The 15589-nt window shown below is 39.8% G+C and overlaps 1 protein-coding gene across 4 annotated transcripts in view; it reads right to left on the minus strand.

The window, feature by feature from the left end:
- The window catches only part of Nuf2 (NUF2 component of NDC80 kinetochore complex), a 31019-nt gene that overhangs the window by 4761 nt on the left and 10669 nt on the right, over positions 1–15589 (minus strand). For all 4 annotated transcript variants that reach the window (XM_046430238.2, XM_046430239.2, XM_046430241.2 and 1 more), the window contains 8 exons: positions 14353–14450; positions 14000–14073; positions 10094–10190; positions 9198–9260; positions 5873–6010; positions 4020–4160; positions 2899–3074; positions 1906–2041 (listed from right to left, as the gene is read on the minus strand). In XM_046430238.2, coding sequence (XP_046286194.1) covers positions 1906–2041; positions 2899–3074; positions 4020–4160; positions 5873–6010; positions 9198–9260; positions 10094–10190; positions 14000–14073; positions 14353–14450 — 923 coding nt within the window. The remainder of the gene's footprint in view (positions 1–1905; positions 2042–2898; positions 3075–4019; positions 4161–5872; positions 6011–9197; positions 9261–10093; positions 10191–13999; positions 14074–14352; positions 14451–15589) is intronic.

Here is a 15589-nt window from a genome sequence, read left to right on the forward strand (position 1 = left end):
GACTTGTTCATTCAACAACTCTTTACTGAATATCGATACAGAGACAGTTTTAACACTGTGCTAGAAAACCTTATGATTTTACAGGGTCTGTGGAAAGCATACTACACATAAGCCACCATTCCAGCATAGTTTACATGATGCCAAGTTTGGACCATGCATGATTGCTACTGTCAAGAAGTTAAAATGTCACTGGGAAACACACACACACACACACAGAACTGAGAGTAATATAAGACAGATATGGACATTTTCCATGATTGAAACAAAGATATCTTAAATTTGAGTTAGTAACTACTTGGTAATGCATTACTAACTAGTTCATTAACCATACTTGGACCATGTGATAACAAACATTTGTTAATTTAGTTAAAAAGTAGGATTAGCCAGGCACAGTGGTGCATGCCTGTAACTTCAGTGACTTGGGAGGCTGGGTCATTTGTTAAGTACCCCTGGGTTCAATCCCTGGTTCCAAAAAATAAAGTAAAATTGAAAAGGAAAAAAAAAAAAAAAAAAAGGATTAGATATCTGCTAAAATCTATCCAGACTTTTTTCCAAATGGAAAAGGAAGGACAGTATACTGGGCAGACCAAGGAGAACCACTGCTATTCTACTCTCTTCCTATCTTCTTCTTACCTTAAAAACAGCCTAGAGACATTATCCATAGGCATTCATTCACAGATACACAAGTACTAACAATGTATACTAACAATGTATCTTTTGGGGGATAAAAGTACCTTGCATGTATGGGCAGGGTCCATCTTGGCTCCTTAGAATTAGCAATCTTTGAAAACTGGGTGTGTATGGTGGAATAAAAGTAGGTATATGAATAGTTATCAGGTGTCAGGGTGTTTCAGAAACTGCAACCTACAGTGCTGATGTGTGGAAGATGAAGAGGAGTGAGAAAAATAGATATCAAGGAATTTTGCATGAAAAATGGCCTTTTTAGTGATTTCTTATAGAGCAATTTGGACAACTGTTCTAGTAAAAACAATTTTCAAGATAAAAGTCAAACTTCAAAAGTTAAGGAAAGGTGGACAGGGTGGTGTGTCTATAATCCTAGAGACTTGGGAGGCTGAGATAGGAGGGCCCTAAGTTTCTGGGCAATGCAGAAAGACCCTGTCTCAAAGTGAAATAGAAAGGGTAGGACGTGGCTCAGTGGTAGAGCACATGCCTAGCACACTGAAGGCCTCCAGTTCAATCCTCAGCAGCACACACACAAGTTGAGGAGAGAATGGAGGTTTAATGAATATTTTAGGAATAGACATGGACAGTTAAAGGGCTAGAAACAGGCATGGCAATGTACTGGCATTTTCAAAGATAAAAATGTAGAAGATTCCTATTCTCATTAAAACTAAGGTTATTTAAGAAGCTATAAAATAAATATACTCAAAATAAGCAGGAAGTAAACATAATAATTTTAGATAATTATATATAGATATTAAAATTTTCCTAACACAAAGGGACCAATCTAAGCTCTTTTTTCCAAACTTCAGTTAACTGAATTACATTTAACAATGACACCAAGAAAAACTTTTGAGATCTTTTATTGGGGGGGGAATACCAAAATTTTTTTACTTAAAAATTAGTGATTACTTAATGAAATCACTACTCAAGTTCATTTACCTAATAAAATCAAAACTTTAACACAGAAACCACTTTTACTACAAAAAAAATGATGTTCTACTACGTGCTATCAGGAGCCCAAGTCAAGCAAGAAGAAAGACAGAGAGGAGATACCTGTGCACACTGTGCAAGAGTGACACAAGAGCTGCAGAAATGGAGACAAAAGCCAAGGGCAGCCAGGCTTCCAGCTGGAGAGCTGACAGACACCACCAGCAAGGCCTGCCGTGACCCCATCCTCAGCACATGGGACCTCTTAGTTGACGCTCATGAACAGATACTCACATGGGACTTCAGTTTCTCCCTTTCGGTGGCATCTTTTATTTGCTGAATTCCAAATTTAATCTCTTGGATTTCTTGATTAATTGTGGTTAATTGCTCACAGACAGCACTTCTTTTTTCTTGGACTTTATTGCAATCCCTAAAAGAAAACAGAGATAGCTGATATAATTACTTAGTATTTAAAAAGGCAAAACAATGCTGACTCTGATTCCAAAGTCTCCATGTGTCACTAATGGTTTCATGGACCTAAAACTCTTCTCAGGACATAAAAGCAAACAGATCCCCCAAAGTGTGGTGCTACAGTCGCATCAGGGCACTTAAGGGCTTTCCTTTAAGGAGGGGATTTTCAGCTGCACACCCACAGCTATGCTTACGATGGGAATGGGAATCAGAATCAGCACAACTTTTCTGCAAGGCAGTTTGGCATCAAGTACAACATGCTCTGGTGCTGCCCCTTGCTCCAGCACGAGGAAGCGCAAAGGAAACACTCAGCTGATCTCCAACACCCATTGTAGGGACTAAGGGGATGACATCCAAAACAGATCTGCAGCACATGTTCTAAAAACATAGTCTTAGAATTGATGGGGCAAAGATCACCAGCAAAACACCCCAATGTACTGTCCTCAAAAATATTCAGCAAATTAGTAATCTATATTTGAATAAAAAGATTTCTCAAAATGGATGCTATTAACTCTACAGACCAGATATACTGTAGTCAGGCCACCTAATTCTTCTGAGGCAAGTCTAAACCACTGTCTGTTGAAGACCATGAAATATGCAGCACCATGCTCACTAAAGAGGAACAAAAAGGAACAGCTAGAACCTTTCAAAATCAGGATGGAGCACTACAGGTTTCATGACGCCCCTGCCAGAGTCACCAAAAGGTGGAATGCCCTTTTTCTGGGGGGAAACACACACACACACACACACACACACACACACACACAGCTTTCCTCATCACTTCCTAGTACACAAAGACTGAAGGTGCGCTCCTACTCAATTACTGCTCGTTTGTATTGTTTGATGTCCTCATGTTTCTTATTTATTTTGAACTGTGCAGTGGCCAGTTTTTCCTTCTTCACAATCAGCAGTCTTCTGAGTGAATTTTCTTCAGCCTTCAATTTCTTTAGTTCAGATTCATCATTCTCAATTTGGTCCTCTAAGTTCCGACTCTAAATTTTATGAGAAGCATTTAAAATCAGTTAAGCTAGTTAGGATTATAAACAAAATGAAAGGGTACTTTTGAAATAAGCTATAATAAAATAGTTTTGAAAGGGATATGGACCTTGAAGCCCTGAAAGCATAGCAAAAAGCAGCAGACCATGCAAGGGGGACAACGGGGACCTTAGAATGAGCATAACGAACAGAGGTGCCTTTACATGGTCACTCTGCCAGCCAAGAATGGGGGAGGTGCAGGTGCAGTATCAGTCAAGAGGCTAAGGCTGGCTGGGGAGGATCTGGACTGAGTCAAGAAGCTGAGGCTATCTGGGGAGAGTCTAGACTTAATTGGTAGAAAAAAAGGAAAGGGCAGATGCTAGGAGCAAATAGAAGCAATAGATCTGTCTTGTTAACCTGCATGGTAGATAAAGGAACTATGAAGTGGAAATCTCACCTTAACTCCTAAAAAAGAAAATGTCTTATCAAATGCCAATGATAATGACCCTAGGGGTGGTCTGAATGTAAGATGGTAAGAAGTGAGAAAGAACTGGTTTCTAAGCTTCCAGCCTGAGAAACTTAAATGACACCAGAGTTCTCAGGTCTCAGGATAGACACTATCTATATCATAAACTTCAAAGCTCTCTACAAATCCTCAGTGCACTCCTGAGCACTAGACTGGGACTTTATCCTTACTGATCAGGTAAGAATTTCCAAGGGTTACAAGTTCAAATATCCATTACTGTTTCCCAAAACATATATGGCGATGTGCTGTGCCAATCACTCATTTCATCTGGAGGATAAGACAGGTCTTGCTATATTTAAAAAGAAAAGTGTCTTTTTCCTTAGCACACACTGACTCATCTACCACCTATCTTCGGGAAAACAGTTAAGAGTGAAACTGACTCAAAGAACTACAGTAAGCAGCTCCATAACAGACAACCCTCCTGCACAACACAAACCTCCTTCAAGGCACTGGTCAGCTTGTCCTTATTGTCTGCAAGTTCCTGTATTTTCTTCTGATACAACTGTACCTCCAGCTGGCATGAAGGCAGGCAGTCTACTGAGTCTCTATAGATTTCATACTTCTCCATTACTTCTTGCTATGAAAGGAAAGAAAAACGAGTCCACAGTTTGATAGGTTCCTTTATAAAACTGCAGTAATATGAATTTATTTGCTCTTAATGACTTCTGTGCATATGTCAGCATCAGAGCATCATCACCAACATGTGTCCAGTTGAGCAATTACATCTCTTAACTGGCAAAGGAGCCAGTTCACTGCTGTGGTTCCACCCCAGGGCTGTGCAAGGGGCCAGGAAATGTGTTTCTCGCTAACTCTCAAGTGCTTCTGATCCCCCTGGCAATCACATCACCCAACTACAATCTTCCTACTCCCTGGTACAACTACTGCTATGGCCACCTCTTTTAAAAAGAACAATTCCAATTCTAAAATCATGAAATGAACATATGCTTACTGTAACTGCAAAGACTTCTCTATTCTCCCCTCTAGGCACTCCTGCCAACTGCCTAGCCAGCAGGGCTCCCCTCAGTTAGGACTGGGTCATGCTACTGCACGCTCTTTCCCAGCTGTTCACACACTCTGCATATGATAGACACAATCCTTGACCTGTCAGATGCACTGCAAATATGTCCTAGTGGGTCTAGTTTTCTCTATAGTAATCTTAATTTAAAAAACCATCTATCACAGTATAAGACTACAATAAATATTCTTTTAAAATTTCTAAAATTATTGAAATTTTAAACTTTAATTTATAATCCACATAAGTAGTTTTGAAAATGATGTAAAGTGTAGGCTCATCTCCCTTCCCTTTGTATAAACAATTAATTGACCTAGAATTGCTTTTGAATATATCATCCATTCCTCACAAATACACAAATTATTTCTGGACTCTCACTGCCGTTGTGGTGACTTTTGTCTATGCTTATGTGGCAATTTTTAACTATCAGGTAGCAAAGTCACAGATAAACTAGCAATGATTTTAATAGAAATAGTTTAAAAACTTTGCTTCAAGGAGAATGCTAAATTGTCTTCCAACTTCCAATTTTGTCCTACCACCTCCACCTGTCTCCCGAGTAACCTATGGCCTGTGCACATCTTGCCCCTAATGCTTCACAGAACTCACAGAAGTCCTCCCTCTGCTGAAGCTTCTTTCCTGGATCATTCCCTAGGACACACTGCACGACTTCACCTGGGAATGCATATGCCCACTTCCCTCTCTTCCACCTGGCTCCTACATTTTAAACTGGGCTCCCCCATTTTAATGTCAAAGCACCCTACACTTTTTCCTTTTTTAAAAATAGGTTATCCTATTTTTAGAACAATTTTATATTTATATTTTTGAGCATTTTTATTTTTAGAGCAGTTTTATATTCACAGCAAAATTGATCAGAAGTTACGAAAATGTTTTCATGTATATCCTGTATTCATAAGCACACCTTATATTCTTATTCTCTCAAAGTATGTATTATAATTTATAATTATACAGTTGTTAACTAAAATTGCTTAATACCTTTCTCTTTGTCATAAAGTAACTCAAACTCATGAGGACAGAGCATTTCTGCTTTAATTACCCAAAGCAAAGCCTCAAAACTTTAGTGTCACTGAACAAATGTCTTGGTCTTAAATTTTTATTTCTTTTCCCCACACCCTGTCTTTAGAGAAGAGTTACAAATTAGCAATGAGGTAAAACAACAAAAACAAATAAGAGAAAAGCACAGATAATCCAGAAAACTAATCCAAGAATTTGCTAGAAAGAAAAGAGATAGAAAACGATAAAATAAAGAGGAAACTCACCCTGGAATTCTTAAGTTTCTGGACTGTATCTTTCATTTTTTCTTTATAATTTTTTACCTTCTCTGGAGAATCCACAATTTTAGTTTTTACACTTTCTTGTACTTCTTTCAAAGAAACCACTGACAATTTTAGTTCATTCTGTTGAGAAACATTTTTTTTATATATGATAAAAGTGATAATTTATATTTCAATAACAGAAAAGAACAAAACAAAAGCCCACCTTTGGGGCAGGGGGTAGGGAATAAAATTAAACCGACTATTCCTTGCCTGACTCATCACTCAAACATTGTCAAACAGGCTATGAATAAGGAGCTGTTTCCATGATCAGAGTGATACTAGGACAGCAAACCACCCTTATCCTGCCTGCCTGCTCAACTTTCATTGATCCTTGAAAATCCAACTCCCATTTCCTCTATGCAACTTTATAATTATGCACCTAATGAGTTTCCAAATACACCATGCCACTTGTAGTTGTGAAGCTGTCTTTGTTCTCCCAGTACCCAAATGGAGCCACAGAACAGAGAAGATGCTTAGCCCATGCTTGTTGAATCAAAACAAATTCCTTTCTTTTCCCTAATTTTAAAAGTGAATAATGAAACTACTAAAAGAAAAGAGGGGAACACTTCAAGAACACTGCAACGGCAAAAAGACTTTTTGGACAAGACACCAAAAGCATAGGAAACAAGAAAAATACACGAATGTGATTACAACAAACTGAAAAGCTTTTACCTAGCAAAGGAAACAACAGAGTGAAGAGGTCACACAGAATGGGAGCAGGAGTCTGCAAAAACCTGACAAGAAACTCCAAACTCCACAGCAAAAAAGCCACCAATTAATTAAAACTGGTCAAGAGACATAGACATTTCTCAAAAAACAAATGGCCAACAGGAATTTGAAAACAACCTGCTCCCCACCACTAACCATCAGGAACATCACCTGGCTAGATCTAGTAAGAACGGCTATCATGGTTGTGGTGTGAACTGATAGATAACAATCAATAAGAGTGTAAGTTATAGTTATAGATTAGTAAAAAATTTAGATTATAGGATATACGATTTTGAAAAGCGAGATAAGACAATTATAAAGCAAAAACTGTCATAGACAGGCCTAAGACTCCATTTTGTTGCCTTCTATAAAAAAACTGTTACAAGAGCTGTTTCTGAGAAACTGAAATGAAAGCTGTTTTCTTATATTGTTTTCTGTACTTTGTACCCCATAAAATATACTCAACCCAGGATATGGTGGTCTTAGTGACCCAAGACTTTGAAGTAGGTTCTCATCCCCACTAACCACCTGCTCGAACTCAGGATTCAGTTGTCTAACACCTGCTCAGATCCAAGATGCGGTTAACTGAGTTGCAAGCTGACTGCTTTTTAGCTTCTGTAACTTCATTGCTTGCTTGCTAACTGGAAAATTCCAGTCCTGCTTAGGGCTTGCAGGTAACTACTGTTTTAGCTTCTCTGATTGGCTTGCTTGCATGACGCTGAGAAAAAGCTGTGGTTTTATTCTTAAATTCCTAAGACAGAGGCCTGGAAATTGCTGTTCTCCCAGAGTTTCAGTTTGTACAGGTGGGTGACAGTGCCTGGCCAGGCAAATAAAGCTCTCTTTGATTTGAATTCGTACTTCGAGTGTTTTCTGAAGCAGCTCCTCATAATATCGCCAAAAGGACAAAAGTGCAGGAGGATGTGGAGAAAAGGGCCCTCTTCCACCCAGAGGTGACAACATGAACCAGCCTAGGCATTACGGAAAACAGGAAGAGCCACAAAAAAACAGGAATGGAACCACCACATGACCCAGCAACCAGACTCCTGGGTGCACATTCAAGGAGATGAAGCCCACGTGCTGCAGGGACTTCTGATCTACGACCAATGCAGCACTGTGTACAAGGGCCAAGAGACAGACATAGCACAACATCCACCACCTGATAAGCAGGTAGAGAAAATGGGGTGCGTGTGCACAATGGATCACTACTGAGCCACAAACACAACAAAACCTGACCTCTGGGACCACACAGAAGGGGCTGGAGATTAGGTGAAAGAAGCCCAGGAGGACAAGTGTCACAGGATCTCACTCAGGAAGAGTAGAATGGCGGTTTCCAGAGGGTGGGGTGAAGAGAGGTGGGCTGGTGCACACCAGGTTAGAGACGGGAGAAAACAACCCTGGCATGCTATTGCACAGTAGGTAATCACAGGTAACAATTGTGTACTGTGAATTCCAAAACGCAAGAAGGACTCTGAACAACGTTTGAAATAGGTATGTCTAACGACTTGAACACTACACAATGTACATATGCAGGTATCAAAGCATAGTACCCCATTAATATGCACAATTTTACATATTCACACATCAATTAATAAAATTGAAGGGGGGTACCAGGTGTGCTGTCATGCACCGATAGTCCCAGCTACTCAGGAGGCCTAGCAGACAGGTTGCTTGGGCCCCAGGCTTAATGGCAGCCTGATAACCCAGAAAGACCCTATATCTTAAAAAAAAAAAAAAAGCGAATATAACCCAAAGGAGTGAAAGAGAAGAGTATTGAGGAATTCTCTCAAAAGTCTGCTTCGAGTCTGAAATCATGCTATAAAAACAAATTCAGTAAGCTTCCTTCCCAAATACTTAAGAGATAAATTGTGTTTATGTTGCTTGGGAAATTCTATCACTCTACATATTACCACAGAGGCTTTTTAGAAATGTTATAAATGTTAACAAGTCACAGGTCAATATATATCAAATACATCTGAATAAAAAGAACACAAATATATCCTTACAAAAACACAGCTAAACAGTGCCATGTGTCTGAGTGCAGAGCCACAGGAAGAGGATGAACTGGCGCCCCTCTGGGGCCATAGACCAAGGGAATGCTTATGTGTTAGGACAGAAGGTACAATCCTAGGACTTGTGCAATCCTTCTAGGTTTCTTATTTGGAAAGATTCTTACCTTTTGACCAGCCAACGGAGGCCAACGCTGACCAAAATAATGCATGTCTGTTACTGATGTGTGCTGTTACTTTATTCTTGGTGTTCAGCTCTAGAATTCGTTGGGCAATGTGGGTCAGCTGTGAATACTCACTTCCCTTGACCCCCCAAGTCCTGACTTTGGGAATCCCTTCAATGACAAAAGAGAGCCTGACTGGCAAAGGTGCACATGGGCAAGACGACAGGCATGGACAAGGTACCAGGAAGATCTGCAGGAAGCACAGACACGTGCAGCCATCGATGGAAGGACTCATGTGTGCCACACTATGAAGTGGGGAAAGCAGGTACATGGCTCCAGTGTTTTCCCCACTGAACCTCTCAGTCAGTGCTAGTGGCAGAAGGTACTTACCAATCGTTTGGTCTTCTCTGAGATATCTGATTTCTTGTGGGAACTTCCCTCCTGCAGCACTATCTAAGGGAAAAAGCAAACCAAGGGGTTATGATTTAAAACAGACTGAAATGGAATCACTTGCTGCTTTCTCACAAAATCAAGATGAGAAAGAAGAGAAAGGATTTTGACCAGCCTCAAACTCTCTGTGCTTGTAATGCCCATGGGCCAGAATAACTATCTAAGGATTCCTCCACAAAATGATTAAGTCAAAGTGACTGCACACTTTTGTTTGACAATGCTGCAGTCCTTTGAGAAAATAAACATTTATCTGGAAAGAGTATTTTAGTTTATTCTTAGATAATCACACTACTTACTCATTAGGCATATGACCGATTGGATATTGCATAAATCCCTGTACCCTGTAAGCAGATGAGACAGAAATTCTCAGGTCCTCCTTCCATAATGATTTTCACATGGCACTTGCTTTTTATCATGGTAAATGCCAAAACCCCAAAGATATCAAATGGTAATGTGATCTAAAAATGGAAGTGGACTACCTTGAGCTAGGAGCTACAGCGGTGTCTGAGAGATGCTGGGTACCACAAGGCTTCCCTGGAAATTTAAACTATCCTGAGCACCCTTGAGCTTGCTGCAGTGTCCAGGGTGCCTCTAGTCTCAGTAGGAGCAAGCTTAGGAGAACCCTAAGACACCTACTCAACCAGACTGGACACAACACTGCAACACAAACAAAAAGCCACCTGTTCAGGGATGACTGATACATTGTAAGGGGCACAAATGGGCCTAGCAAGCACTGTTCTTCAGTAATGGAAAGCAGTGAGCTCCTACCCCCCTTACACACCCCTATGGAAATGTAATTAAAAAAAAAAAATTTCAAGATGTTTCATAACAGATACCGTTTTTTGACGAAATTCCTGATTCAATGATTGCTGTAGCTCCTGAATATCATCAGTAAGTTGCTTGAACTCTTCTTGCTCTTCAACTGGAACAGAACTGAACACAGTAAAATAGATTAAAATAACATCACATTCTTAACTTTGAAAGGCCAAAATAAAACCCATACCCTCAACTTAGATGCAGCATCTACTTTTCTGATTTTTGAATCACACACTCTCCAGCCATTTGAAGTAGATGGCCTGGCACTGCTGAGAGAAATGAAAGCCTGAGGAGCCCTCAGTATCCTCCCATGGAGTCTCTATGCAGGCAGCACCCACAGCTGTGCTGTCCGACTTCACTCCTGTGAGATGTATGCAGAATGCCTTCTCTAATGCTCCTCCCCTATCCCCAAGCCTCTACCATTCCTAACACACACAGACTCAAGCCTCTTCCCCACAAAAGTTCTAGTATGATTTTTGCATAACTAATGTATCAGCATCTGTTTTGATTTTATTGCGAACTCTATGCATAGCCTTCTCCCAGGTTTCTATTAAGTCATCTTTTCCCTTCAGTTTGCAGGACTTTTTTGTAGGTAGAAAAACTACCTGAGTTTTGTTAGTATAGTGTCAGGGACTAGAAGGAAATTCTCCTTCAAAGATTAGCCTGACAGCCCCCTGGGAGACATCCTGCCTGGGAGGCTCAAGATCGCCTCGGCAGACACAACCGAGAGACAGATCCAGGAGGACAGTGAGGACGACGCAAGGTGAGTGACCCACCACGGGACAAGCAGTTTCGTCACGATTTGTTTTTGTCAGGCCTCAAGGAGGCCCTCAAGACATAGGGGGTGGGGGGGGGGGTCGCGTGTTAAGAAAAAGGACTTAAAATTATTCTTTTCATACATAGAATTGTGTCCATGGTTTCCCCTTGAAGGGACCATTGATGGTAAAAGATGGCTTAGAGTAGGAGACTATTTAAAAGATTATTATGAATCCTTTGGCCCAGAAAAGGTGCCTGTTCCCACCTTTTCTTACTGGAACCTAATTAATTCAGAAAAAAAAAAAAAAGCTTAAAAAAAAAAAAAAGATATTTTTTGGCCTTTATGTTCTAGAAGTTTGCGCTAGGAAAGTGAGAAAAAGGGAGAGAAAATGTGATGTTTACCTGGAGAGAAATAAGTTTCAATTTTCTATTGTTTTTGTCAATACTCAGAAAGTATGTACGGACCTTTTTACTACATGATTGTCATATGAATCAGAATGGCTGTAACTCAGCCACTGGGGACAAGAGACTTTAGCTGCTGCTGCTGCTGCTCGCTATGGGGTCCTAGCCCCTGCGGCCAACAGTGCTTTTAACCCTTGAATTACTTGACCTAAATGCCAAACACAGACTAACTTAAGATCTGATGGTAATGCTAGCATTTGCTGCTAAAAAAACTTTGGAGCACCCACGTGCCACAGAAAAAAGTGCAGGATGTACAGAGACAGAACAAGCTGCTACCGCAGTAAGATCTTGGCCAGGCGGGGGAAAATGCAGACAAAATCAAACAAAATGCAATCGGCTAGGAAAACTTGGGGAACTTTTGCCCCGAAAATGGGCAGCGGACTCCATGTTGTTTGCATCACCATGGTAACCATGGGGTGACTGGCCGGAAGAGCAGGCTTCCTGGTCCCACCTCCCACAGTGGGGGGGCGGGGGTCCGTGTTAAGAAAAAGGACTTAAAAAAATCGGCTTCCGATTGGTTCTTCCACAGTCACTCAGACAGGACTTCTAGTCCCGCCTTCCAGCCACTAATCTGTACTACTGTGTTTCAGATTTCTAAGGGAGCTGTTCAGAGCCTGTATTTTTAAGAATGCCTACCTGTAAATGCTAACGAAAGATATCTTTTTCAGACAAAATTTAATCCCACAGCTTTCTATGTTGCAGCCCTAAATTTAAGTTAGTTCTGAGTTAAATAACCTGACTTTTCTCTATAGTTGTGTTACTAAATAATGTTCTATTGATGAGAGATATCAAACATGCTTCTTTATATTTTACTTTTAATTTTGGAGGTTATGAGGATGCATTTGCTCGCCACAGGAACAAAGCCGGCAATGTTCCTGTGATGACTAAAAAATCCTTATTCTCATTCCTAACTATAAAAAATAAATATGTATACTCAACAAGGATTTTATTTCAGTTACATTAAGCGACGTCACATAGAAGAGTGCACTCCTAGTTAAAAATAAATTAAAATGGATCCAAATATTTTAAGACCACGTGGTTACATAAAATTAATACAATTATAAGTTATGTTCTTATTCTTAATATATATATTAAGATATTTAGATAACCTATATTTGTTAATCTATAAAATAATTAGCACATGCCTAATTGATTAGTTAATATATATTTGCCTAATTGTTTTTCTTCAACAGAAAACCCATAATTTATGTTTTATATTTACATTTATCAGATACTCTACCTTTTCAGTTACAGATATTTGAGATAAATGTGTTTACTATAAATTTGCTTTTAAGTGAAAATACAATCTTCAAGTAGTTTCTAATTCTCAAAGTTACTGTTCAAACTCATAAGATGATAAATAATTATAATTATGTCTACAAAATATCTAAGGATTTTAACTATATTTTCATTGATATTTCTTATCAAAGTACAATAATTTGTTTATAGATTCTAAGGTTCGCTGCCCACGTTGATGTGTCCTGCCGGATGGGGCAGTATAGTCTGCAATGCTTTGCAGCAAATGTTGCAAAAATTCTCTCCCAGTTTGCACATTTCTTTTGATCTGGTTTGCGGTATTTTTACCATGCTAAATCTCAGTATCTTCCTCTCATCCCCAGTCTTTTCAGTTTATTACTGATTGTAAAGGCAATTTTTACCAGAAACAGGTCAGAAAAGCTCTCTCCTGGACAAGGTACCAACATATTAGAAAGGACTTAAAAAACAAAAACTAGACAGGCACAGTGGCACACGCCTATAATCCCAACAGCTCAGGAGGCTAAGGCAGGAGGATTGCAAGTTCAAAGCCAGCCTCAGCAACAACGAGGTGCTCAGCAACTCAGTGAGACCCTGTCTCTAAATAAAATACAAAATAGGGACGGGGATATCTTAGTGATAGAATACCCCTGAGTTCAATCCCCAGCACGCACACACACACACACACACACACACACACACACACACAAAATAAACAAACAAAAAACCACAGATGGTCCTTGACTCATGATGGTTTTTCACCTTCATGACGATGTGAAAACAATTCATGTGCAATAGGAATGGTACTTCACATTTTGTTTTTCCCAGGCTAGTGACAGGTGAAAATGTTGCAGCTCCCCATCTGCCACCAGCATGAGGATATGCACCACTGCAAATGAGAACACCAAGCTCCACTGCACACTGGCTGACAAACCAGGATAACAGTGGCACGTGGGTCGGGAGCATCAGGTGCTCTTTCAACTTGGGATGTTTTTCATTTAAGATAGTTGGTCGGACACACCCCATCATAGGTTGAGGAGCATCTGTCAGTACACAGGAGACTGAGGAACTGTCATTTGAATATCTTTCCCATTACTCTTGAGTTCAAAGCAGAACAATGTGGAAGACCAAACATGCTGCCAGCATTAGATGATATGAAGAAAGGGTCCCGACAACTAGTGCTCATCTGCATGAGACAAAGGCTGGAGGTGTAATTAGGGAAGTAATTTAAAGGCATCAAATGAGTCAGGCTAATGCATCATCAAGACAGAGCCCAAGAAAACTGAAGCAAAGAGTTTTAAGAAAATACATCATTCTCTTTTCAGAAAAGGCACACTTAAATACTCTGCCACTTACTGTGGAAGACAAGACTTAAGGTGGACTTCAAGATGGAAACACCATTCACACTCACTGTGCATTTTGAAACTGTTCACTTCCATGCAAACCCCACTTACTCGAGCCTCTCCATTTTCAGCAGTGCCTCCTGGTGTGCAATGCTCAGCTGCTGCATTTTGTCCACAGAGGATTTCTACAAAGCAACATCAGCAATCTCTCCTCAGTGCTTTCCAAGAGCCACGGATTTCCTCACACATAACACTACTAGCAATAACTATAAAATGTTTACTCACACTATAATTTTCCCATTAGAAATAAATTTTAGTAGAGCTAATCAGTCATTCCTCACAAATGAGTTAGGAATTTTACTTAACACAAATGATATTTGCAACAAACATTTCTAAACAGATTGCTGGTTCATAAATGAGGTTATGCATCTGTTGTATGACCCTCAAGTATATTTAAATCTTACATATTGCCAAAGAAATTCCATGTAAGTCTCACGGCATGCTTCTCTGAAGTGAATAAAGTTGATAATGCCACTTAAAAACCGACTGGTCCGTTTTGCTTCTAAAATATAAAGCAAGACTATTTTAAGTAAATGTTTGAAACATAACGTAGAAATATTCATTCTCTCCCCCTGCATTACTTTGCTCATGGTATGTAAAATAAAACCGTGTAACAATCTGTTCTAACTTCAAGATCAGAATTACCCTTATATATTAATAATTAGGAAAAAAGAGCCAATTACTTTTGGCCATTATGGAAACAGCAAAAACCTGACTGGCTTGTGTCCCTTAAATAACTATAAAGAAACAGTCCGTGCAGCGACAAACTTCAGACACTGGACACAGGCCCTGCAGCACCTCCACAGGACCCAGCAAGCGAGCACTATCAGGGCACTGGCCTGTAATTCAAGCACCCAGACTGCAGTCCAGACAGCACAACGCAATCAGAACTCATGGGTCTTGGAGGGTCAGAAAAACAGGCCAACCACAACTGTAATCCCAGCAACTCAGGAATCCCAGGCAGGAGGATCCAAGTTCAAGGCCACCTGGGCAACTCAGTGAGATCCTGCCTCAAAATAAAAGTAAAAACAGCTGGGGATGTAGCTCAGTGGTAGAATACCCCTGAGTTCAATTCCTAGTACCAAATAAATAAAAAGCGATAAAGATAAAGTCTTAAAAGCAGCCAGAAGGGGGAAAAAAAAAAAAAAAAAACTGAGCACATCACATGGATAGACAAAACAGCAGTGACTTCTCATCAACGGCAACACAAGCAGAAGACAGGGTGGCCATGTGGTCAACTCAGAGTTCTACGTGAAAGGGAAATTTCTTTCAAAAAGAAAGGCAAATTAAAGGGTGTTTATTAGCAGTATTAGAAATATTAAATGAAATCCTCCAGTTGCAAGGAAATATCATTCCAGAGAGGGACTGGACATACTTAAAAGAATGTGGGTTAATGTAAAAGAAAATTTTCCTCATTTAAACAATGCTTTTAAAAGATAATCAACTGAAGCCATCTCATAACAATATGTCAAAGCATTCACATATCTGTAGAAGTAAACTTTATAGCATGATCACACAAAGGACAATAATGGGGAATGGAAATAAACTCTTTGTAAGGTATAATATATATTAAGACAAACAGAAATAGGCTAAAGATATGTGCATACATATTAAACCCTACTGTAAATACCAAAACTAAAT

This window comes from Marmota monax, unplaced genomic scaffold (genome assembly GCF_021218885.2).
Source record: "Marmota monax isolate L192 unplaced genomic scaffold, Marmota_monax_Labrador192_F-V1.1 WCK01_AAM20220418_F8-fsc00055, whole genome shotgun sequence".
Lineage (NCBI taxonomy): Eukaryota > Metazoa > Chordata > Mammalia > Rodentia > Sciuridae > Marmota > Marmota monax.